General features: G+C 35.5%; 1 protein-coding gene across 1 annotated transcript; it reads right to left on the bottom strand.

Annotated features, from left to right (window-relative positions):
- Positions 1–561: 561 nt before the first annotated feature.
- On the bottom strand, positions 562–27,085 carry LOC113716029 (DNA-directed RNA polymerase I subunit 2). The gene is made up of 27 exons (XM_072070639.1): positions 26,712–27,085; positions 26,518–26,600; positions 26,308–26,427; positions 25,273–25,349; positions 25,051–25,114; positions 24,782–24,852; positions 24,436–24,513; positions 24,300–24,345; positions 23,589–23,769; positions 23,448–23,500; positions 23,166–23,239; positions 22,879–22,996; positions 18,100–18,184; positions 16,126–16,241; positions 13,663–13,790; positions 13,454–13,533; positions 9,769–10,010; positions 9,535–9,699; positions 9,228–9,392; positions 9,073–9,147; positions 7,239–7,342; positions 7,090–7,165; positions 4,785–4,913; positions 4,574–4,714; positions 3,673–3,885; positions 2,022–2,276; positions 562–1,371 (listed from the first exon to the last, which is right to left on the bottom strand). The coding sequence occupies exons 1-27, from the start codon at positions 26,929–26,931 to the stop codon at positions 958–960; spliced, it is 3,573 nt and encodes a 1,190-aa protein (XP_071926740.1). The 5' UTR covers positions 26,932–27,085; the 3' UTR covers positions 562–957.
- Positions 27,086–27,660: the final 575 nt, after the last annotated feature.

The raw sequence follows: 27,660 nt of genomic DNA, 5'->3' as shown, positions 1-27,660 counted from the left end.
GTGACATGGATGGAAGCCTGGAATTGTTGGAAATATGTTGTGTGCTTTCTCCTGGATGGTTTGATAGAATTCTTGAAGTTCCGCAACAAGAAAATTACTCTGCTTTATCTTCTCTTGTTTTGCAGGTTTACTGAATTCTAAGGTGAAATTCCTTATTTTCCAGCTAAAAGACTTGCCACTGGATATAGTTATTATACTTGGTGAATATGGTATATAGACTGCATTAGCTCCTAAACTTATGTCCCTGTTGTTATCCTTTTGTTAAGCCTGCAATTTTCACCTCACCCTATCCTGATAAGAATGTTTTCTATTGTGATGCCCCTTGGAAACTATCAAGAGGTATCGTTTGCTTTTGTTTGCTTACATTTCTCACTCAATTAGAAATTGAATTCAACCTTTTCTCCTACTTTGGATTCTGCATTTATAGGCTCATGTTTTTAAATCAAAATTCGGTGCTTGCGCATTATAGACCATTTAGTGAAAACAAATCTGTAATTGCGTACTTATTGTAATCATATTTGGTAATTACTAATGTAATTTTATTTCTCAAATACTATACAATATCTCAAATCTCCTTTTGCTCTTTCATTGGAAAAGCTATCATGTCAAACATATTACAAACTTGGAATCAGTATCCAAGGAACAAAGGTTGAATAGCTAAACCTACTCAAATGAGGCAAATAATACAATGCGATAATTTTTATTAAATACAATACAATGAGATGTTGCAGTACAAACAAGAAGAAATCCGCTCTTACAGATAAGCCATCTCAACTCTGACAGCCTATAACCCAGTAGTGTGCTGTCAAAAGGCCGCTACCAACAAACCCCCTGGTGCGCACCAGCTTATTGCCCGATTGGAAACTTTCGAGATTAGTCTTTCTGCATTATGGATGGCACACTTCCACCTGTCTTACTCAGGCAGGTTTTGTTGCCAAATTTCCAATCAAATGGTTATTAAGCTTCTGCTCCACTACTCAACTGTAGGGTCATTTTGATATTCATGGCTGCCAACTCTGCTGCTAAGTATCGAAAGACATAAGGCATTGCAACTGTCTCCATTCCCTTACTTGTCTGGCAAGCAACACACATGACTTTTTTGGGGATCCTACCGGGTGGCAGACCAATGATCTCGCGGATTGCTCGTTGCTTTGTTGGGATGAGTGATGTTGTCAAGAGGCTTCCGCAAATAGAGCACACATCAGCAACGTGATGATCAGAACTAATATGAAGCCTGTCATGCAACAGATATGCTGCACCATGGGCAAGAAGGGAATCTCTTTCCATTTCCCCAAACCGGATACCCCCACCACGCTTCCTTCCTTTAATAGGTTGTCTGGTTATTTGATCTACCGTTCCAGTAGACCGTACCTGAGAAAAGAAAGGAGCAAGTTCAACGCAACAACTATGTCTATAACCGTCCAGATGCAAAGGAATTATACACAAAGAGCATATAGATAAAGCCACGAGAATGTGAGGAAGTCACTATGCAAAAGCCAAACACTGTTGGAAACTCACCGAGAAGCAGATCAATTTTCCACAACATTAGTTACTTTATTCTGTGCATATCATTCAAATCAATCCCCTATTACACCCACATAAACTGACGACGTAGGACAAATTCAACAATCAGATTTTGTACGGTTAGTCACTAAGAAAATCAAAGATGCCACTGCAACTGCTAGCTCTTAAGATTTTTGTCAAAAACATGCCAAGAACTCGTCTACAAATTCTACCATGCAATAGAAAGGACAAGAAGCTGATTTTTCCAAGTAGTGGACATGACCAAGCAAGCCAGCTTAGGAAAATGGTACTAGTTACATTCTGCATCAAATGCAGAATTTGGACAACACTCAAAAAACAGAAAGCAATATTTGTCTTAGATGCATTTTCTAGGCAAATCCAAAGTCTAGATTTTGTACACTAAACACAAAACATTAACAATTAATTCATTAATACACCAGAACTTTCAAAGAGAACCAATATATTACTAACTTATTGTTTTTAACAGAAGATGATACCTGAAATTTATCAGATACCATATGTCGGAGTCGTTGATAATAAACAGGCCCAATGAATATTTCACATGTTAGTTCAGTTCCATAAACCCCACTGTACAGTACTTCTGAACCATGGTAGTTGAACCCATAAGCAGTCAACATTGAGCCAAGTTCATCAACCAGTGAACTTGATTCAGACTCCTGTCCTTCATTTCCCTTCTTCAGCAAGCTCGTAAAAGGAGTTGCATCCATAAATTTCCCATGCAAGGCACCACCCTATAACAAGATAGGGATGAGCTAGCTATTAAATCAATGATTAATCGTTACAGACAATCAAAGGAAAGACAAACTACAGGAAGTGGCTTAAATTAAATTTCATGTGTAATAAAAGATAAAAGGCTCCATATTGACAAGAATGGGAATGCTAAAACTATTATAACGTTTAAATGCATTAATCGACCACAGGCACTTGACCAAAATATACAAGTTCATCATGAATTGGATTAGGAGAAGAAAAGGAAGGAATAAATTTTAGTTGAAAATCAACTCTTCATTATGATTCTGCCGAAGGAGGGCCTTCTTTTAAATTTTTAACCTACTCATAGCAATTAACACCTATCTATACCTATGAACTTGATCCAAAAAACCATACAAAAGATAAGCATACACTTCAAGACCATCTATAACACCCAAGTAAAGGCTGCTCCTGAAAACAATTTTTAGTTGCACTGTGAGGTTCTTCCTAAGCCTGGTCGATCCTTTCTGTCCAAAGTGACCCATAATTGCATGAAGGTGAAGTACCCTAGACGTTGTCCTTATCTTCTTCCAGCAATAGTAAATCACAGCTCAACAGAAGGCTTCTATGTTACGAGTCACTGCTCATTGCACTCCAACCAAGGCCAAGAAGACTGCCAAAGTCCACCAGCAGTTTGACAGTTTATTAACAGAGTACAAGTTCGCTCTTTATCTTGTAGACAAAGAAGAAGTAACTCATACAACTTAGGCTCAACTTTGAAAAATTGAATCCCATCTTAGTAGACCAGATTTACTTTGAGGATAAGTCCTGCACATGATGGCCTCTTGAAGAGCTATGGCAGGACAGACATTCAAAATCTCTACGTTCTGACATTTATAATTGCCCAAGTTGGAATGCAAAAGCTTCAAAGCTAAAAATATTCTGTATTACATGCCTGAATATCTCATGGACGATATTTATTAGAAACAAGCAGTTTAGAATTGTAAAAATAGCAGTACAAAAAATATGTAAGATTCAAAATTAATACTATTTGGCAAACATCAAATAATATATTTTTTTTGCAGATTATAGGTTTATTCCCTGGAAAAGAGCTGCAGGCTTCAAGAGCTGGGAGAAAATAAAAGAACTCTGAATTTACTAATGCATTTGTCATTCCACTGACAGGCTCTAAAAGATGGTCGTGCTAGGCTAAGACCAGAAAGAAGCTCCGCTGTGTAACACAGATGTTAGGAAAAGCTTTGACACGTCATGGCTGAACGACAATGTCAGCAGTCCAAAAGACACTGTGCAATATTGCAAATAATTTGGATTCATCAACTTTATCAACAGATGATATCCAACTTACATGTATTTCTGCTAAATTATGTACTTTGCACTATTCTAGAAGAGAACATAATGCAAGCTTGCTAGCATTACCTTAGCAGCAATAGATTCTAAAAGCATCCCAATTGTCATTCTTGACGGAAAAGCATGAGGGTTGATAATAAGATCTGGCCGCATTCCAGTGAGTCCTGCGAATGGCATATCAATATCTGGCCAGAGTTGAGAGCATACACCTTTCTGGCCATGTCTACTGCTAAATTTATCACCAATTATAGGATTTCTGGGACGTCGGAAACGTATATTAACCTGAAAAAGAAAGGGGTAAAACATCCAATTGAGCCAGTGCCACTTCCAAGAAATCTGTGAGAAAAGCAGCCAGAAACATTTAAAGCATGCTAAAGCATTGTGCTAAGTAGATCAGCATGATATGATTTTGTAAAAAGGTGAGGAACCAAAACAACAGGACCAAAGCTAAATAATCCGCATTGAACTCTCTCTGTCTCTCTCTCTCTCTCTATATATATATATAAAAGATGCAAGCATGTTCTTGCATGTTATGTTTCTCAAGCATAGATACAGCAATACACGAGCAAACATTCTCGCAAAAAAGAATAAAAGTGACCGCCAAGGTAACGGTTATCTAGCAATCAGAAGGACAATTCACATCGTCAACACTCATAATAAAATTTAATCACATCATCAAACTATAAGTCCTCAAGTACTTCCTATCAGATATTAGATAATCTGAATTCACTTATCAACATAGCTGCTTTCTTTGGCACATATATACACCTGAGTGACGAAGAGTAGTCAACCAAGGGCAAAAAGTCAAAGACAAAAGGAGTAGAAAACCTTCAAATGCAACATATAAGTTCAACCAAAAAAATATTTTCACGTGAATATTTAGAAACATAAACAAATTAGCATACATTCTTTCAGAACCAACAATAATATTAATTTCATGTTAATATTTAGAACAAGCAGGAAAACTCACCTTCTGTAAGTTATTCTTGTTTTTCACATCAACAGCAACATAGTCTACAACAACGGACTCAGATCCTTTTAACTTGGTACTTGATGTTGAACTTGTTATCTCATTATAGATGCTGCAGTATGGTTCATTTGGCTTTATCCTCTGGCATTTATGCTAAAGAATCAGTAATTGGTGATGGGAAAGTTGTTTTGATGCAAGAAAGATTTTTTACCTGCCCAACATATGGAAGACCGTCAGAATCAACCAGATGCTGAGATGACTTGTCTAGGTTGCTTCTTCTAAATATTCTCTGTCCACGACCAGAATTGCTTCTCTGTTCAGTAAGGTCTATTGTTTCTGTCTGCATATTAGAACTCAAAGAAGTGAACAAGCAGAAAATGATAGCTGTGAATCAAGCAAAAACAATGACCTAGCATAACCAAATAAGAAATGAAAATGCATAATAAGTATTTGTGAAAGACATCGATCATCTCTTTCTGTTTACTCTATTTTAAGTTCTCTCTTTTCAAGGGGACAGGGAAGGTGATGTTTTTCAAGCATGAAATAACCCTAACAACATATACGATGTAACAATATCATCGTAGTCTAAAGCTGCAGTAAACAATTACTACAACTCAAAATTGTCCTAAATACTGTTAAGGGTTTGAAATGAAACAAGAAGACAAGTTGAAATAGTAGCACTCCTTGCCTCCTAAACCAGTCATTTAAGATGAAAACAAGACAAATCAATCAAGCAATAAGTACAAAGCAACAATATTAGCTAATTAGACTATGATATTTGATTCCTATAGTTGAAGAAAGACAAAAAATGAAGTTTGACAGTTATTGTAGTGTAGATGCGTATTACTTTAATGGATATAAGGAAATTAATTAGGAGAAACAAATCTAAAATTTTCCTTTTTTCTGCTTTATACTACAGTCTCGGGGAACCACGTCTTCCATCCTAAAAGATGGTTTTGTAGTAAAACAGCAAAAGAAAAAAATCAGCAAATGCCTGCAACATGGTTAGCAAGTATTCAGTGCATTCAAACCAGTGCTCCCATAAGGCACCTTAAACATCCACTACCAAGTATCATGAATTAGAAGATGTATAACGCCTTTTGGAAGAAGACAAAAAACACACTTGGAGAAGGTTTTGGTACAAAGGGAAGATTCCATTGTAGTGAATAATGTCTTCCAATATTAGCAGTTGGATATTGAGTTTGTCTAATGGTTTTCAGTGTGTTTTCAGCCTGTGCAAACATGTAGAGTGGACACACAAGTGTTCTTGGGAGGAGAAAGTTGGTGTAATTGGCAAAGAAACTTTTTTAATTAAAACTCAAGAAGTTAATTGATCACTTGTTGTGGATAGCCAATCTTTCCAGTTCACCTCAACATTCCCTACTTGTCCGACCGTTGCTGAGCAGTTTTTGGATAGTAAGATGCATTCTTGATTCCTTTATTTAGTGATCTTACCTTGAGTAGGAATACTAATTGGAGCTAGAGATAATAATTCTAATTCCAATTTTATTTCTAGTGAAGATATAACTTCACTTAATTTAATCAAACCCCATTTCAAGATTCAATTCCATTACTCATGTATGACTGTATACTTCACCAACTAGAAGACAGTTCATATTCAACATTTCAAGCAAGTACTTGAAATGTTTCATACAAGTGTATCAACAAACATTCTCTTAAGAACACAACTTTTCGTTTCTAAACCAGAAACCTCTGAAGATGGTTTATTAATCCCTAGAATGCTTGCACACTGGTCCATTGTAGTGCAAGAAGAAAGTTTAGGTGAGTCTCTGAACGGTTTTTAGGTTATCAAACACATTGCCTAAAATTATTTTGAATTACGTTTTTCGGTTATCAAACACTCGGGGAAGTGCTATACGGTAGTAACAACCACTTCTTTCTAATTGCTAACTTAAGAGACTTGGTAATCACACAAGTAGAAATGGCCCACATTTACCCCAAAAAACATAGTAGATGACCCAAAACACATTTCTTTAACATAGATATCTAAAAAACAAGCATAAGTTACTGAGCATAGCATATGATGCCTTACCTACCTGAAAACTTCTAATACTGGCATATATAGTTCACATGATTGGAAGCACTACAGACCATGTAAAGACATTCCCTTATTCCAGAATGAAAGGAGATACAGTCCATAGTCCCAGACCAGAGCCAGCATCAATTACATTCTTGGGGGTCAATTATGCCAACTTCTATTAAATCCTAATTAGACTACATGACTCAAAAAAAAAAAAGTACTTTGATTTTAGCCTGAACACTACTAACAAATGTTTGTTAGTTCCTCAATACTCTTAGCAAAAGATGCAGGATGATAAAAACCTAGTACCCCAGTAAATTAAGACAAGATCTTAGATGTAAAGCAAAAGTGTTGAGATTAAGATTGATAATGTTCAAAAATTAAAGTGACTACAAGTACAATATAAAAAGATCATTGCATACTGCATCTTTCTGATTGTAGTCAAGAAACTAAAACTCCAAGCACCACATGCTACCTGATATATGTGACCATGAAACATCCCACGTTCCACAGATGATTTATTCAAGACCATGGCATCCTCCATATCATATCTACAGGATACCAAGAAAAGTATAAGTACCTATAATATATAATTCAGATTTTCAACATGTTTATAATTCATACCCTGAATAAGCCAAAACTGCCACAATAGCATTTGTTCCTAATGGAAACTCATCAATGTGGTACTTTTCATATGCCTTTGTGCGTACAATAGGTGTTTGGGGAGTCTGTAAGGCACAATATCAAGCAGAGTCAAAAGAAGGGTTAATCAGCCACATTCAAAATATATTCAAAGACTGGAAAGTGAAATCAAAATACCCCCCAAAAATGAGAACTATACAAGTCATCAGAAGGGAGATCAGCAATCTGTTAAGAGTACGAAACTTGCTACTCTACATGACAAATTGTCCACCTTGTCTCCCAGAATCTTGCATGATACTCGCATCTCACCAGATATCAAGTATAAATGTCTCTCTCACTTGTATCAGCACTTCCAAAGTAATTTGCAAATAAATATTTGTCCAAAGTCACAGTAACATGCTAAATTATCAAAGAATGAACCTTCTTTGATTGTTTTAGATGTTTCCATTAAGAAAATTGTTTAAAAAGCAAATAGCACTATACCTCCATTTTACGTATATTACTTATTGCTACTGCTGGCACATCAGCAATCTAGATATGCAAGTGTAAATTGATCCATCTCGCAGTTTCATTGAGTTGGTTAAATGTTTGTGTTTAGGATACCTCCATAGTTGTTCGCAAACAGGTTAATTTATCACAAGACTTCTTACCACATCAAAAGTAAGGTCAGGTTAACTATGAAATACAACACATAGGAGATTCTTATTGTTTTAAAAAAATTAGAATGTAAACAGTGTGCCTGAACCTAAATGCAAGTGTACAACAATCAATGCCAATGATAATCAAAGACCTACTGAAAACTAAATATGAAAATTTCCCATTCTTAATTGATCATAACAGTAAAGGCAATCCTGAATCAAATTATTGCCTAATCTTGCAAGGAAAAACCTAATAAGCAAGGGGCAGAAAGACAATCAACCTATTACATATTCCAAAAAGTGATTGACTCCAAACACACAGATGAACAAGGCAATACATGGAACAATATCACCTTTAATGGGTGAAAAAACTGCTTCATGAAGATGCACACCTAGAAGTGACCACTTCTTGAGTAGATCTTCGGGAGACCAAGTCATTGCCATCCTAATAATGAAGTTAACATAAACTAAAGTATCATCTAAAAGAACTCAGGTATTATGAACAATACCATTATTCATCAAGGTTCTTAACCATGATAGGCACCCCACCACAACCACATTTATATCCTCCCAGCATAAGTTCTGTTTGGTACAATCATGAAACGATTCAGTATGAAATCATCTCATCATTTGACCAGGACGATACTATTTATTCCTATCAACTTAACCTGAATTCTTGTGACACTTCTCATTGTTCACTAAAACAAAAATGTCATTGAAAAAGGAAAAAATTAGCGAAGTAAAATTGGATGAACCAGAAGGGACTGAGAAATCAACTCTTTGAATTATTCCATATTCTCCTTTCGTTTCTCTTTTCCTTTTTCTCTCTTTTTTCTTATTGACCAAAGTGAATTAAAAAAAGGACTCCTACAGCTCATATTTGGCTCTTCTATATAGCAGCATTTTCTGCTTTAGCTGCTCCACCACCCAGAGATAAAAATTTAAAGCAATCGTCTTACACATTTTTTTACATTTATTAAGCATGAAACAGTGAGAATATCTATTACCATTAAAAACTAACTGAAAGGAAAAGAATTTGATAATGAGGAGGAAGCAATACAACCAAATAATAATAATAATAATAATAATGTTGCTCTGCACCGCCGCTACCAAGGAATCATTTTATTGGAAATGCCATTTTCTATAAAAAGCAAAAGGACAAAACTTTCAGAACAAACCTGAAGATGATAAAGCTTTTGATCAGCACGACTGTGTAATGCTTGAGAAGGGAATCCCATGGTTTGTTTTCCCATCTAGATGACATAGAGCATAAATAGTAAGAATAGCAGCACTTATACAAACAAATTAACTGTTTGAACCACATGTGGCAAACCTGACACTGGTACATATTACGAGGGCTTTGATTGTGATCTGACCAAGGTGTAAGATTAGCAACAACACTCAATATCCCAGTTGGGTGAATTTCTTCATGAGTTGCAGGAAACATACTCTTCCTCCCACCACCTCCACCATCAGGACAGCTTATTTCCATATAGACCTGCACAAAGCAGTATCCTTATAAGAAGGCAAAATTCCGCACTACAATGGATCCAGTGCAAGAGTTAAGTACATAGCAGAAAATCTTTATGTAGTTACAGAAGCACAAGTAGGCTGAAGTACCTATTGGCAATTATAACTACCTGTTCAAAGGGTCCGATAAGTTCAAACTTGTTGCCCTCTTCAGGAGGGATCGAGATATTTCTGACTGGACGAACAAATCTTGAAGGAGATGTGAACAGGAATAAGCCAGGGTATGCCCCACACATGCTCAAAGGAACATATCCCACCTCGAGATCCTCAGGAATCTATTATTTCCGTACATTATAAGTACTGATTTAAAAACTAATTTTGAAACATAACGCAACAGAACATACCTGTGCTGTTGCTGACAATTTTAATCTTCGCATGTGTGTGACCGCCTTTTCAACTAGGTCAGATGGTATTGAACCAACAACACGACCATCTAAAAGAACAGAAAGAACTTTAGGAGGACCAGCCTGCACAAGCTTTGGCAGCGAGGGTGTCATTCCAACACCAACAAGAACACTCAGAATTGACATCCTAGTTTTCAGGAAGTCTCTGACATTTCCCTCGTTATCGTAGTATGAAGTGATACCTGGCAAAATGTTACATTCCATTATAATTTAACCATGAAAAATACAGCTATCGAGTTTGCAAGCATTCCACGTTTCTTGTTAGGCACAAAACCTACATCTTGGCAATTCACACAAATTCAAATGACATCTTCTGAGAAGCAAAATCACAGGCCAGAATACACACACACACACACACAACACAGCCAGTATCATATGTATACCAACCTAATCTTTGTTGAGAATATCTTGTTGTTGAAAATGTCTAGTTACTAGGATCCTATATCAATTATGACTGCTCTTAAGTTTCATTCTTTGCTTTGACCTGTGATGTCATATGACTGTTTCAGCAAATTCTACTTAAGTATTACTAGATCCTTCAATAAAGACTAAAGAGTAGAAGAAATTTTATGCATCTTTACCCGTGCACCAAATGGCAATTTATTCACCTCCTACATTCTTGGAGATAGCCTGGTTCTTGATATTAACTAGAATGGAATAGATCCATGCATTTTGTACATCTTACATTTTTCAGTGGGGCTCATATGCTTTACATCCTTATTTAAGGCATGACTCTCCACTTTAGCTTCTGGCACCCAATCTGTTTAAGTACCAAGGCTTCATTAGAGCTTTTAATCAATGGGTTCGGAATGCCAGTTGACAGAAGAGGGGTGCTAAGAGATTGCGAGCAAGGACCCCATACTGAGATGAGTAAGGGGTCCAGAATAACATCATTAACTGCTTACTGAAATGTTTGCAGACAACTGAAGAAATCCCTTTTAATTACCTAGCACCAGTTAGGAGACATTTTGCTAAATGCTTTTACATTTATCACTTTACTTTTTTTCAAATTATATACAGAAAGAAAAGCATTTTTTAAGTCTAAGTAGTAATGGTACGATTCTTTAACTTTCACCAGGCTAATCAGATGTGACGTGCCTGACTGTATCTAAACATAATGCATAATAAACAGCCTATTAAGAGGCATATCTTCTAAGTTTTTGAGTGCCCATTAGGAGGCAATTGGAAATCAGTCCAGTGACAGGTCTCATTCATTTGATGGACTATACGGATTTTATTGTGTTTGTTATTTTATACCTTTCAACATAAGAAGGAAGGATGGAAGTTGAGATGGAGGTAGGAAGCTACATATCTGCAATGGTGGACAAGTGGACAAAGAGTTGGACAAGATTAGTAAATTAAATGAACATGGAACTCTCAAAATCTTTTAGGACTAATGCATAGTGATATTCTAATATGTTGCAGATTAGTTTTGTGGGATTGACAGTTAAATTTTACAGAGCTTGACAACAAATAGTATATAAAATCTTAGAGAGTTAAAGCACAGCAATTACAAAATATATCAGCTAAAAATGCTAGCTATTGGTTGGCCAAACTTCAGGTGCTACTTGTAATTGAGTTGAAAGACATTATCCTTACATGGTTTTCTTGCCAAAACTTACTTAGAGCACAAATCATCATATGCTCTATACTTACCTTCCTATGACCTTTCCCTGAACATCTTTTTATCATTTAAGATTTTAATGAGGCATAGTCTTAACTATTATAACAGGCCAATTCTTCAAATGTCAACCAAGTATCATATGATTCTCACTTTCCTAGCCTCCTATCATATTCTAAAGCAAGCAATTTAGAAGACATAAACCTCCTTCAATCTTATTCTATTAAAATATATTTTAGAAACATATTTCCCACATATATGAATCTCAAAGAAATTTTCATTGCACCAAAGAAGTACAAATAATACCAAAAGAAATTTAAGGCCCAAATGGATTTCCTTGCTTGTCTTTTTAAGAGAAGTAATTAAATGAGACGGGCCACAAATAATTTTTTATGCAGTAATGCAGAAATTTAAGACCTTACTTGAATTCCCACTAAATCTAAGCTCTTTATTTTCAACCTGTGTTTGCTTTCAGAGCTCCAAGCCTTAACAAGTTGACCTTTCAGTATTGCTATGTCAAGATAGCATATGCAGTTGTTCAATTTGGCCACTTGAAGATTGTCAGACTACATAGTCACTTGTCTTACTAAAATTCTTCAAGTCAAATACTAAAGACAGAAGCTCTTTAAACTAACTACACAATAATGATATACTCTACAAAATAACTTCACCCAAAGTAATAACAACTAATGGCCAACACATGTGCCCCTAGAATATAAAAAGGACATGGAGCTCACTATAAGAGGATTTTTCACAGACAATTGAGTTCTCAATTTGGTGAAAATCAATTTCCCTAGGACTATACTTACCATCTATTTTCTTGGTGTTATACTTAGCATCTATTTTCTTATTTACTTGGTGTTATACTTAGCATCTATTTTCTTATTTACTTGGTGTTATACTTAGCATCTATTTTCTCTGTTTCCCAATTCAGGTTTCCCTTGTTTACTTGGTGTGATACTCGCTTTCCCTTTTCCCTGTTTCAGCGTACTCTGTATCAATTCAGGTTCCAAGTGACATAGTAAACTACTGAAGTCAAAAGCACCAGCTGCATCATATATTTACAGGCTGTCATTTGCAAGGCCAGAAAACATGTTTGGTATTTGTCTGCTTTATATCCAATAAGCACAACAAAATGGATTGTACCATATAGGCTTGACTCTTTTACACAACCTTATCAATAACTCGATTCACAAAACAAAAAATATATTATATTTGAGTTAGGAGCGTATGAGCCATGAGTTAAGAGTTATCAACTTTGATAGATTTCTAAGGTACGCATGGCCTTCAAGTTAAAACTAAAATTCTTGTACGCTAATGAAGGAGCCATGGAAAAGAAGGTGTGTGTCTCCATTTTCTCAGCATTCTCTAGCCAGAACGCTCCTGCAAAACACATATGATCTCCATTGTTCTTTCCGCAGAACAGATTTCACTATTTTTGTAACATGCAATCAGATTTCTGCAACCAAAGCAAACTGAAATATCATACATCTTCAAGTGGTTTCAGGCCAAATTCAAAATTTAAGCCACATGTACGAGTTTTTTTCCCCCCTTTTCTCTTCTTTTCTTTTTTTGACAAGACATGCATGAGTTAACTCAAAACAATCCACATGTGACATCACTGGAGAGTATATCCTTGGTAATCTTGAATCACCAAAACCTTGAATACGTTGACCAAACCAACAGAGTGATATTCTCTCTTCATCAGAAGCCCAGCTGATCCATCAGTATCATATCTATTTAACAAATGTCAACCATTTTTTTGATTTCTCGAACAATTTCTTCATAATCTATCGTGTTTATGACACATTGTGAATTATCCATAACATGTGCAAACCCAGCACTTGCTAGAGATCAGCCATGACCATTTAGGAAATAGGGAAAGTTAAAAATTTCCCATCTTTTTAAGCATCAGTGCCAGCTTGATTTTCTCAATTAAACAAATATAATAAACGAGCATAAAAATCTGCTTTGGAGATCAATAAGCAGAGGAGACCAACTTACGGCAAGAAGAAGACATATGGTTCAGTAAACCACAGGGCTCCCCATCAGGTGTGTGAACAGGGCAGAGAAAACCCCAGGATCTGTAAATTATCAAAGGGTCCGAACAATGAGTGAAAAGCAGAAAGACAGGGAAACATATGTGCAAAGCGAAAACCTCAAAGTGAATAACAATTTCAAGCAAAATATGAATCAACAGAAAGAAAACCCACTCAGGAAGCAGTTTCCGCACAGTTGTAGTGCGAAGACCAGCAAATGAAGAGCCTCGATGTACAGCTCGAAAGTGTGAAAGGAATCGGAGAAAATTTAGCCTCTCAGCCTGAACTGTCATACCAGCTCTCTAACAATCAAAACATTATTGATAGATTAGATCCAAAAATTTCAAGGTAGAACAACAAGAACAAAATGCATATGGTGATTTGTTGCTGCTCTTGGATCAGAATCCAAAATTGAGACCAGCAGCGGTCTTTCTATAAAAACACAAAATGTGAAGATAATAACTTCAGCTTCAGAAAAGCTGAAGCTTGACAAAAGCATTCATGACATCTCAGATCAATAAAACAATTTTAAAAGCAAATATCAAATATCCAAGAAGCCATAAAATGTGTCACAACCATGCTCCTCCACATAATCTAGGATAAAGAAACCAATCTTTGATGCAATATAGATGCATATTTTCATGCAATGAGAAGTAAAATATAGTTTGATGAAGAAACCAAGAGATATAAGTCTCCAGCATATTTTCATTAACATGCCTGTTTGAAAGTCTAATTTGTTGGACTAGTATTATAGTTGTAGCTTATCCATCTACAGAATATTCTAGTTTTCATTGTGTTGAGCCAATATATATGAGAAGGCATTAGTTTCCAAGGTATTTGAATTATTAAAGAAGATACGCCTTTTTTTGTTAACATACAATCTCAAATGTATCTTTCGTCATATATGTTGTTACAGTCATGAACAAGCTTAATTGTTCTTTTTTTGGTATTTATGGCATATTTTGGTGACTACACAGTAAATATCATATTTTCTTCGGAGAATTGGTACAATAGTCAGTACTAATGTTGTTCTACAAATCATACGTAAGATCTATCTTTTCACAGCATATCACTATCACATATACCGATGCTCCTCTATCTTTTCTTCTTGCTCTAAGAGGTTATTAGCCCTAGTCACTCAGCAACTGTTAACTTTAAGTCTCAAGTTCTTGAAGAAGTTCCACAGCAACCATAAGAGAGAGAGAGAGAGAGAGAGAGAGAGAGAGAGGAGAAACAAAAATTCCGTTTCTCCAACATTGACTCACTGCTAGATGGCTAGATAGTGAGCTGACTCTACTATGGCCAAGAACAGATGGATACACAAAATTTTCCACGTGCAGGAGAGGCCTAGGCCTGTCCTCACAACAACAAAAAGAAAAGCACCATGTAATACATTGCCTTTTATCATTTTTGATAATCTGTGTTATACTCCTTGTAATGGTGATCTCTCACAATAGTAACCATTTAAAGACCATAATACATGAATCCTGCTGATATGGATCATCAGACCATGTGCAATCAAAACAAACAAAATTTCTATTTCTGATTACACCAAAAAGAAAGGAAAAAGGTACTTTATCATGTTCTTAACAACTATCCTAGGTACAGCTCAGCTAATATGAAAACAATTCTAGTAGCCTCCAACTTTCTCCAATGCAATGGGAAAATAGACGTTGCACAGTAATTGGTCAAAAAGCATCCATCTAGATTCCCCAAAAACAAAGAAAAAACTAAGGATTTCTAACAAAGTAGGTCTACTTGGAGAATCAACCATGAATGAGGTCCACAAATAAATGAACAAAAAAGGGTACCCACCAGAAGACTTTATTGACAAATTTTCAGGTAACTAGCGTGTTTGATTTGAATTGAGTGGAATAGATTCTTTTGCTACTACCGTGCCTGTTGATAACCCATATTCGCTATAGGGCTTTAAGTTTTTTATTGCTAGGGCTAGCTTTCCTAGTTTCCTATCCAGATCAAAGTTCTAGTGTCATCTAGCGTCAGGCTTCCTGTCATACTGTAGTGGAACAAACCTTCAACGGAAAAAGGCAGAGAAGGGTTTCTCCCATACATATTTTCTCTTGCCCTTACACTACTTGGATCCACTTAGATTTTCAATATGTAAAAAGAATCACCAAGACGGGAAGTAGACAAGCATTGTTCTTAACAAGTTAGCAACCCAGAACTAACAAGGCTTTCATGGCCACATCACTGATTACCTTTTATATAATTTCCAAATTTTAGAAAGAGAATGTTATTTAAGTTCAGGATAATGTTGGATCATATTGGAGGTTAAAATGTATTGGCATTAATCTTTAACTAGAAAAAAAAAAAAAAGGAAGCCCAATCCACTAGATACTGTTAAATCTCATCTAATGAAAGAAAGACAGGAAAACAGTATCCTGTGCCAAACAACAGTAGTTGCTCCTCATATATATTTATCTATCAAACAAAGTGGGAATTCAACAACACAATAGAGATAATTTAAACAGCAAATTGAATTGCCAGAATTACTTCTATACTTTGTAAAATCAAGCAAAACTCTAAGCAACATACAGAAGATAGCACCCCGACAATCAACTTTGCCCCCAGGACTACTCCGAAAAAATGATGAGAAGACCAGTAGTATGTAAATACCTGCTGCAAATCCAGCCCAGATTGGGTAAGCAGTGTTCCGGTCTTCAGCATGTTATCAATAGCTGAGCTGATCTGTTTAGGAGAATTTTTTTCGATAAGCTTCTTGATGTCAGCTACTGCAATAGCCAAAGCAGAAAAGAGATCAATTCTGCTGGTTAGATGTCTAGATTATGAAGATATCCTCCTTTGTGCTTCCAATGCACCCCCAAATTAACGATTAAATACGCAAAAACTCAATTTTGCAAGCGTCATCAATATAAGTGCCAAATAATGTCTTCAACCATCCTATTCATTTAGTAATCTATGGACCTAAAACCAATAAAATGTATATAATAAAAAGGTAATTATGCAGAAATATTCTTAGGTAAGTAATTCAAGGAAAATACAGTTTATATCAGTACAGTAGTTTTTGGAATGCTAACAAGTTTGAATTAACAAAACAAAAAATTTACCCAAGCACTATATGGTAAACATGATAGACATTAAATGCAGTCTATCTGCTGCTTTATCATCCTGGATCTTCGCTATATCCTAATCCCTACTCTCATAATCACCAAACACTCCATTGTCTTCATTTCTCTCTCCCTGAACTTTAACTTTGTTAATGCTACTATCTTAATGTCCTCCAAAAACCATTTGCTAATAATTGAGGCTACTTCTTTTACATGCTTTGGTGCATTTTGGTTTCACACAGAGAGATAAATGAACTAAAAAAAGGCTGGAGAAGCAATCGGAAAATTTAGAGGGACAAAAAACACACCTATTTTACACACCTACATGGCCAAATTTAGCAGGCCCAGAATACAGGATCTAACAAACACAAGGAAAGTCTTTACTGAAAAGGAAGGAGAAAATTCAGCTTAGAGTATTTTCTGTACTACCGACTTATTTTCCCACTTGTAATGCAAGGTGGAAGCGTACCTAATGAAACTTATCAGATCCTTCCTCTATCTCTGATATGCAGATTTATTCATCACCAAACAATTACTATTTAAAAAATGAGACGGCACCCCAGCTCTCAGCACTACAATATACAAAAAGACCTAAGGAAGTGATAGCCACCCAAAAAGAAGATACAACAGTAACACTTTCTACTCTTTCATCAATTGAAACACCAAATTAGTTCCTTAATGTGATACCCAATTGTTGGGCAAGTTTGTACAGCATATCAAGTCAAATCTTCAAGATTTGATGTTTCCATCAGCTCTATTATAGTTCTGCCCTATGTTATAGCAAACCTCCTGTAACCCAACAGGCTTGATCTTTATTTGCCTTTCCAAATGTCTAACTTTTGCCTAGTTCAATCTATATGTGAAATCAGGTGTAGAATTCTTTAACACGAATAACAATCTAATACAACTAGTATTTCAATTTGATAAGATGTTTTGCAACTACTTTCTTAACTGTTAGGAAATATTCAATAATGTATTGACTATAAAATCACTATTTTCTCATTCAATTAGCTAATTATTTAGCTAGTCAATTAACTTTGCAAGTTTCTTAACCTTTTTTCCCCTAGAAGGAACACAATCAGGATCTAGAAAACTAAAGGTCTTTAAGAATTGTGAATATTTGTTTCTAAGATTGATGCAATGTTGACGTCGTCTAATTTCTTTTACATGAAGTTGCCCTCTTTCCTGTCTCCTCTGCAAAACATTACGACTTGCTTTTCATCTTGTTTCTCCTTCTGCCTTTCCTGTCCTTTATCATAAGTTCCAAGTACATATTCTCCAGATCACTGTTTCTGGTATAGTTTATTAATCAATAATCATAACCTACAAATAACAACATATGTTCATTCACTATGAACTTCAAACTGAAAAAGAAGAAAAGCATATCAACCCAATCTCCAAAAAAAAGCATGTTAAATATTGTTACTTCAGGATAACAGAGGAAGTTTCAATCTTATTGATTTTTAGATGACCATGGAAAAAAGCATCCAGCCGGAATTTGAGAATCATAATAGTAACATACAGCTGTTGATGTCAAATTTATTGCTGTTATTAGCTTCATCTTGAAGGAGATTTTTCGTCTTGAGCAACCACTCTTGTAGCTTTTCCTGAAAAAAGGTAACACAAATAACAAAAATAGAGTTTGATAATCCATTTTGCTGAATATTGTGGTAATCCACTAAAAATTAACAATACCCTTATTGGGGGGAATTTGCTTGAACCCTTACAACGTCATTTATGCAGAAAAATACATGCTATGCAACGAGGGAAAAAAAAGAAAAGATCAAACAACATAAGGATGTCTAAATTAAATTAGAAGTTAGACCATTGACATCATAAACATTGAAATAGTAGAAAAGACAACTTCAAATTTGGAGCGCCAGTTAAAATGTGGGAGCCTAAATTTTAAAATTTGAGAAAGCCATTTTGCAATAGTAATAAACGTATAGTTTGACGGGCTACTGATCATGGTATTATAGCCAAAAGGCGGCAGACTCTTGGGTAAATTTGTAAGACCTGGATTATCCACTAGGTAGAATACAAAGCTGGCCACTCAAATCAGATGTGAGTGCTTTCCTTTTTTACCTTGTTTCTTTTTTGGAACTTTTTTAAGTGTCAGTCTCTTGATCATTCCTCTACTTTCATTGAGTCCAATTTCAGTTGACTAGTTTCTCCTTTTCTGGATCATGATTATAGTCACAGATATAATTTTTACACAACTTTTTCTTGATCATTTGTTGATTCCTTCACTTTAACAAGTCCAGTTTTGGTTTATTTCTCATTTCTTTTTTATCTGGAGAAATTTTACTTCCACAGGGTGAGGTTTCTACACTCTGGACAATGGGGAATGAGGAGGGTGACGCGATAGAAGGAAATTTTTAACAAATTCATACACTATGGTTTTGTTGTTCTCTTTTTCTTGTGGGGGAAGGTGGATAAGACTAGCATATGAAACATCTACCATTATGACTTGATGAACAATCACATAAAGTACGGACAAGATATAGAAAAAATGTTTGTTTTAGTGAAGCTAATTCTGCACTTATAAAATCTCAATCAGATGTGGAATTATTTTTGTACTTGTTAAACCCACTCATCCTCCCATTTTGATTGCTAGGACTATAAACAACATCCAATACAAGACCTTAATTATGTCTTTAAAACATCAATAGCCAACATCTTAATAGCATTGACATTTTAAATTTTATTATATTTCTACAATTTTTTTTGTTAAGCATATTCCTACAAGTGTTAAAGAAGATGAATTTGAGGCTACATGACACACACAAGGTCATAATTTACCACAAAATAGCACGAGATTTCTCCCACCAATAAATGAACTGATTATATATATGACCTGTGTTTTGGGAGAAAGGAGACCCCAAGGCATTGTTTGGATTGAGGGAATGGGAGGGAAACAAAAGGCAAGGAATTGGAGAGATTTGATTTTTGTTGTTTGGATTCATTTTTGAGGAGGGAAAGGAAACGATAGGGAGGGAAGGGTCTAGTTTTGTTGAGTTATGGCGAAATGAAACTAAATTAGTTGAAATAATTAAATTTTTTTTTAAAGATCATTTTTCCCTGTCTTGTCCAATAAATTAACACTTGAATCTTTTTCTTTCCTTTCTTTTTCTTCTTCAATCCAAACAAAAATTCAGTATTTCCTTTCTTTTCCTTCCATACTTAATCCAAACAAGGTAGATGAAAATCACTCTCCTCTCCTTTCTTTACCATTGGTATCCTTTCCTCTCCTTTCCCTTCATTTCCTTCAAACTAAACGGTGCCTTTACAGAAAATCATACCCCTCTCTAACCTAATTGTCAAGTACATAAATTTCTCCATAATTGACAAGTTTTGGCTGTTGAGGAATTATTGTTTTACTACTCTTTTGCACAAGACAATGCAGTTTTTCTCAATCTACTAATACATTTATAGATAATTATTATCCAGATATATGTTGACTTTGGTAGCTCAACCTGGTCTGCTACATGTAAAAGAGAACAAAGAGTATGAGCTAGATTCAAGAGTTGGTCATAAAAGAATTTTTCAAAATAGTTGTCTGTAGCTACCAAAACTCAGCAACTGGATTACGTGAGATTTGGTGTTTCTTCTTATCGTGGCAATCGCACTATATAAATGGTGTCACAGGTGGAAGCACAAGAAATGGAAAATCCCTTTAACCCATGATCAAAGGTTTGGTTTTTAGAATAAACCAATAAAAATCTCTTGATAAAGGGGCTGGTTCAGCACACACCCTTAGTAGTTCTAATTGAAGAACTAACAACAACAAAGCTTTCATTAGATGTCAAACAAAATTACACATGATAAGTCTGCATACTTCTAGAAATGCATATGTGAGATAGGATTTAATCTAATTCACATCTCTAACTATTCCTAAGAATCCTAATCTAATTGCTTCATTATCCTTGCCTTGATTATAATGGAAGTAGACCTTATCCTGCTAATTTTAAAAAAATTCATCCTGCATCAGATGGTGCTGCGTATGTTCTTGAGAGACCCCAAAACAAATTAAGATGTTTCAATGTTGAGAGAAATGCATGTCTAGTTGTGATTGCATGGTTTGTTAACTAAGTACACATGCATGTTACAAATATGCAATCTATGAACTCTCAATTGCTAGCCAGCCAAGCTGCTTGGTGAATTACATCTTTAGGTCTTTGATCCCCTATGTGTTGTCTATCTCATTAATGACTATCAATGAAATAAAGGTTTAGAAAACCTAGAAGATTAGGTAGTCAAAATTTGAATTACAAAACAAAACTACTTACAGCTATACTAATCCATAAGTAGGGTTGATTGAGTTTAAGCTTGCAACCCACCTCACTCTTGCGATCCTAGTCATGCCCTAGCAAGACATAATACAGCATACTTTCCAGGACTTCAAGTGGTGTAAAGCCAAGAGCAGATTTAAACCCTCTATCACTTTGTTTTCCAGTCATGCCCTAAAATCTCTCCAAGACAAACTCGAGCAAGACATAATAAACCATGCTTCAAGGGGCTTAACAGGTGTAAAACCCAAGAATAAAACATTTCCATCTGCGCCTCTCCAAAAGTGAGATAATATACCGTACTTTCGAGATGTAACACCCAGACTTTCTTGGTTCATATCCCAAACAAAATCCAAAAGGAACAACAGCAAAACAGATTTGAGCTCTCACTCTGCCCTCATTGCTTTCTTAAAGCCAAAAGGAACAACTGCAAGACAGTTTTGAGCACTAACTGAGCCCTTGCTTGTTTTCCTTTACTGTAAAATTGCTGGCTTAGATGCCCAGGAACTAATATATCCTACCGCTTGAAGAAGCACTATCAAACATCTATGGAAATTTTAGTAGGTTTTGTTAGGGTGTTATCTCTTGCTTGTATATTAATGCACAAAACTAAAAACTGCCTTTTAAAAACTTTGATCTTGTTGCACTAGATAGATTGTGCCTCTCACTAGAAGTCCTGACTGTGCAAGTATTAGTCTGCTACTACTATTCTTAAAGTAAGAACCTGCACCACGATAAATCAACATAATAACCAAACACCATGGTCTACTACAAGCAACCTACCACAGGTTTACCAATTTTCATGCAATGCATTTTGCCACTTTTAAATAAGTATCATAAATTTGCCTTCTGTCTCCTCCCATTTCCGCAGCGATAGTGAATTTCATTAATGCCCAACCACCTATGATTCCCAACCCAAACCCCAACTGAAAATGGAAAAAAGAGACACGCAGAGGAGGTAGGCAACAGGAAAACTAATGAAAGCACAACACTTGAGAAAGATTTGCAATTCTCCAGTCCGAGATTTAGTTCATAGGGATATGAAGAAGGCTTGGCTCAGGAATATTGTCTTGCTTGCAAGTCCATTCTCGGATCCATTATACTGTTTTTTTTTATTTTTTGCCAGATCGACTTTTAAAATTTTTTTAAAGGAGGATTTCCTGAACAAGACTAGAGTAGAATGCAAATTAACAAACCAGTTTATCATAAAGTTTCTACATCTGCAACCTCAAGAGTAGAAAATAACATGAATGCACTTTGATAGAAAACTTTGGTAGTTTGGTGTGAGTATAAGGTAGCTTCATTTCCACATAAAGTTTCATCTAAGAAATTTTAGAATAAACAAAGCAACCTCTCTTCATAAGGCAGCAAAGGTAAAAGGCCTTTACTGCAAACTATACCTTATTCATGATATCGGTTTCCTTTAACACAATACATTGGTTATGGTGGACCTTCAAATGACACTGCCATCTCAACCAAGATTTCTAGAGGTCCCTTGGGCAAAATGGTTTCATTTGAAAAGCATTTTCTTGCCATGCAACCTGGAATTTGGCAACCAACGGGACGTAATCCAAAACTAACCATGTGGAGAGACATTTACTAAATGAAAGAGGGGGATGATTAAGTTAGAGTATGATAAACCTAATCCATTTCTTGTCAAGCCCCTGGTCCAACAGATACAGCAGTAATAAAATGATAATAGTCCTCAACTATCACCACTTGAAAACCAACTTGTGACAGGGCAAAAGGCCAGTAGCAGGATGAAAATCTTAAAAAGCAGGATTTGATTATCAACAATTAGCTTATTCAACAGAGAAATACGGTCCATTTTTTAGATAATTTCTTAAACATCTGCATCAAAATCTATATGTCCAATAAATCACATGTACCACTCTTCTTCTTAAAGAGTTACCACAAATTGTAGCCATAAATTCTAGAAGTGTTCATTAAAGCAATCACAACAACATTTAACCCTTCTATAATGTAAAAATGAGAAGTGTTCAGAGCTGGACCTTGAGGTAAATGGTGATCAAGTGACCAGGCAACAAAACTTCATGATTTTGCAAAGAATCTGGATTGTCTGGCATAGAAGTATGATCTACCAGAGAAAAAAGCTTCTGCACCATAAATCTAGAGAGAAGAAGATGAAAAAACGTATATCAAGGCTTAACGTGATATGCATATGACATACATACATACATAGGTGTGCATGCGTCTACAAAGACAGAGACAAAGGGAGACAAACACACTCTATCAACACATGCACACAGTCACTCACAAACAGAGAAAACGAACTAACATGAGCAAGTTGAATTTGTCATGATTGTTATCAAGATGAACAAATATGTAGTCCTTCAAAACAGCAGCAGCAACCTGCAAAAAGGAGAGGTAAAGAACCATTACACAGAATAACGTAGAGACCAACAACTAGAAGTTAACCAAACAAACAACCAAATATACTTCTGACAATCCGCATATCCAGATAACAAAAGCTGATTAAGAACTCATGAGAATCATTCTCAATAAAAATTAGGACATAAAACTGTCTAAGACCTAAAAAAAAAAAAAAAGATGGACTTACAACAGAGGGACTTTCATTCTCCAGTCCAATCATAACAGGTTGAAAGTGTTCCCCTGAAAAATGATGAGATTCATAATGCATGATGCAAAAAAAGAGAACTTTAAGCAATTATTAGTGCCAATGGACAGAACCATTACGCACCGATGTGTTGCAGGCACTGTTTATGAGTAAAAAGAGACAGGTCCTGAACCTCATCAAGAATAATTTTTGCTCGTTCTCCAACAAGCTGGGAGCCAACAGAGCCTTTTACGCAATCGTAATTATCATCATAACAAGACGTCAAGCACGCAAAGATTTCATGGTCCGTGGTGTCAGCTAATGCCTACAAGGAATAACATCAGATATGCAGTAAGCAAGAAACCCACAAAGTAGATAGAGAAAAATAAGGCCTAGTAAATCCTAAAATCACAAGTATCTTAAAGCCTAAAAAGACTTGATATTCTATAGAGCTGTGGCCAATCTCACTGTTAATAACAGAAAATGCTCTTCAAGCTAAAAGAATATGAATCTAAAATAAATCTACTAGTGATACATTAAAATTAATCCTGAAACCATCAAAATTGTCCTACAAATAAGTAGAATTTCCAGAGAATCTATTTTATCCAATATTCTACAAACACCTTTATCCTCATCTATGTATTAGCAGCACTGGAATTTACCAATGTATCATTAACTTCTCTTACAGCCATTCTATCATTTATTTTCACTCTTAAACATAATTAGTGGAATAGAAGGTGAGCGTGGCCATTTTTCCCTTAGCAGAGAAGAAAGACATTCTACAAAGCATGTCACTCAGATTATGCATCAAGTATGAGAAGCATGCATAGATATAAAGATGATAGTGAAAAATACCTTTAGCATAACACCAACAGGAAGCATGTATTCCCTTCCTTGTATCCTACAATGGTACAAATGGTAACATTAGCCAGGACTATTTTTTTCCACTGTCCCTGAATAACTTCCATGAAATTTCAGAAACAATCCTCACCAGAAGGCAAGTCTGGCACTTCCGTTACTAAGATAATACAGTCTCAGTGACACTGCTGATTGGTCCTCTCTAACACATCTGGAAATAAGAAAGAGGGGAATACTGTTAATAAAATAAGGAGGTCATATGCTGAGACACAAGTATAGAGCTACTTTTGAAGCAGTGTTTGGTTTTCTTAACTGATAGCAACTATACATCTTGTACAAGTGATATCATGCATTGTGACTTCAGCATACCAGCTCAAAATGCATACAAGTAATGTAGAACTACAAGTAATTATCGTACTATCAAATAATTATGTCAATCAAGGGGAGGGAAGAAAAAAAAGCCTTAACTCAAAACAAACCTTATGACAACAGCTTTATCAGTGTATCCTTCTCGCCGTTCACGAAATGAATTTCGTACCATACTCGTAGGCTGGAAATTAGCCATGGAACCCAAGATGAATTATTAGAATAATCAAAAAAAGTAACATCAAGAAAATGTTTCATTTCCATTAAAAATTAAAAGTCTTTTATATAATTGTCAAATTGCAAATCAACCTTGAATCTGAGCTGTTTCCTTAAAAGAATCTACTAAAACCTGCTCTATTAACACCATAAATGCCCTACTTACATAGTTTCGCTTTGGCAAAATCAGAAGTCGAACAACTCTTTCAAGCCCATTCAAAATGAAGTATCTGATAAAAGAAATAAAACTACATTACATTCAAATGCAGGTTATATATTCAATATATTATTAATAAATTAAGCTGGTTGAAAAATCATGTCAAGTATATCAAAAACACGAGGCAATCATCAGCCAAAAGCACACTAGAGAAATCATTAGCACACTTACCCACCCATTTCCGACTGCTCCTCTTTGAGAGAAACTAGTTTTTTGGGAGGAAGATTCCTCAGGTAACAAAGTTTTGACTGCACAAGGCATAACCAGAGTCCAATATGAGACAACAAAGAAATACAAAGAATAGTCAGTAGTTAGCTAAATATCACATACGATGAAAACTTTCACGTTAATATAGCATGGCATGCACTGAACACATATGTTGCAGCTGAACTCCATAGCATGGAAGTCAAAGTTTACTCAGTAATGCCACTTAAATCTTTGAATTCTGCCAACGAATACCATCTCTGACAATGTAAGTACAACTTGCATGAGATCCTTCCTTTCCAAATGGTGAACTTTAACGTGTTATAGATGAGAAATCACAGTCTCATGATCATTCAAATTTACTTATTCTTTTTAAAACTTCCAGTGGTTCACGGCACAGCTTACCCAATTAACTTCCATAATTGGGCATCAAAGAGTTGAACTAACGAGCTTATCAAAATAAAAATTGCTGACAAAAAAGATTCATCATATACTTGGCCTAAATAGACCTAAATATCGAATTACTACAGATAACCTATCTTTTATCAATTTTTTTTTTACCTTAATGGAGTCAGGTTCGATACTTTCCACTCTCAAGTTCTATCATCTTCCGCGAAGATTTGAGAGAAATTATATGCATTTCAAATCCAATACAAAGAAGGTTGATCATCTTCATCAAGGTTGGGATTACATAAGCCAACTAAAGGGGACTTCAAATATGATAAGTGATGTATAGTAAAAGTAAATAATGAAGCATGGGCCATACTTATGCCATTGTTCTTTGTTCTGCAATAAAGAAAGCAGTTTTACTGCATCAATAGTCTGAAATCAGTTCATCAGTGGACAACTAGCTTCTTTTTTTTATTGCCTAATCTTAAATTACCTCACATTTCGGTGTCTTTATTCACTACTAAACATGTCACATATATAAAAATTTAATGGTTCTAAACTACAAAATTAGCCACCTTTAAAGTTCAAAAAATAATGTAAAAGGCCATTGACCTTCAACATAATCGGGAACTGCCCAAAATTGAATTTTTCTCGAATGACAGCTCCATCACCATATTGAAAGCAGATGTCCATCATGAACGTCCCAGTATAAGATATTCTAGCTTGTCTGCACTGAAAAAAAGTGGCAAATTCAACATCAATACATATATATCACAAAAATACTTTTTTTGGGAAAAAAAAAAAATAATCTTCAAATTGTACCTCAAATGGATATAAAGCATCCTTCATTGTCCTTAACTGACGTTCAGTTTGAGGTGGAAATATTTCCGGTTTTCCAAACCAAAGTATGGTATCAGTTAAGGAGCCAAACCATGCTCAGACAAATTCAATTTTTTCTCAAACAAATAGTCACAACAAAGAAGAAAAACCAGTAATTAAATGATAAAAAAGGATATTTCTAAGCTTTTGATTGGAAAGCGGGTGGAAAACTTGAACAGGCTTTATATTGAGTAGCATAGTCTCGATTCCATATTCAACCATATGGTCGAAAGACTCGATGTGGTGGCGAAACAGCTCCTCCAATGCCGAATAGTCTTTCTCCTTCAATAAGTGCGGCGCCAGAGTCCTCTTGCCATAGGCATAATTACTCTCGTTATCGTTATCGTCACCACTCATTTTGATCGTAGGGAGCTGGCGGAGGAAAGTGAGGACGTTTCGGGTGACTTTGGCGGTGGGGAATCTGGGGGAACGGCGGCGGTGACGGTGGAGAGGGCGGTTGAAGGAGGCTCGTTGAAGGAGAGGGGGTTTTAGGGGTTTAAGGTTCGAGGGGGGAAAATTAAATCAATTTATAGTTAGGAAAATTGCAATTAAGGCCCTCTTTGTTTTGCGGTGATCTAATTTAGAACCGCAGTTTTCAATTTTGACAATCCTTACGGGCATCTACAGAATTAAAACGGTTTTTTTATTTCTAATAAGAAAACCTTTTTATTAGTTTGGGAGTTTAGAATAGAAAAGAAAAGAAGAGAAAAGAGAAGTTAGAAAAGAAAAGAAAGGATGAGAAAGGATCCAAGTTCTCTATCTAAGTTGTTTGAGAGTTTTAAAAAAGAAAAGAAGGTAAGTAGTTTTCTTTTGTTTGGGAGTTGAAAACAAATGAAAAGAAAAGATACTCAAATAAATTACTTTACAAATTTGTCATTTTTGTAAACAAATGTGAATTAAATAAGTTGAGAAACTCATCGAAAATTTAAAATTTTTGTATCATGATTTTGAGGGCAATGTTGTCATATTAAAAAGTTCACTTAAAGCATCAGGTCTTCCTTCCTTTTCCGTCCAACTTGGGCAGAAAGTTTTCCAATACATAAAGGGAAGTGAAGTCTTTCCAAATCCTTTCTTTTCCTTCCCACT

The sequence above is a fragment of the Coffea arabica genome, chromosome 11c (assembly GCF_036785885.1).
Source record: "Coffea arabica cultivar ET-39 chromosome 11c, Coffea Arabica ET-39 HiFi, whole genome shotgun sequence".
In the NCBI taxonomy this organism is placed as follows: domain Eukaryota; kingdom Viridiplantae; phylum Streptophyta; class Magnoliopsida; order Gentianales; family Rubiaceae; genus Coffea; species Coffea arabica.
This window is presented reverse-complemented; position numbering and strand designations above follow the sequence as displayed.

Coding starts and splice junctions, on each gene's coding strand:
- LOC113716029 (XM_072070639.1), bottom strand. CDS start 26,931: ATGAGTGGTGACGATAACGATAACGAGAGTAATTATGCCTATGGCAAG. Junction 18,185..22,878: donor TGATCACCATTTACCTCAAG/GTCCAGCTCTGA, acceptor ACCTTTTTTCAG/GAAAAGCTACAAGAGTGGTT. Junction 9,148..9,227: donor GTAATATGTACCAGTGTCAG/GTTTGCCACATG, acceptor TATGTCATCTAG/ATGGGAAAACAAACCATGGG.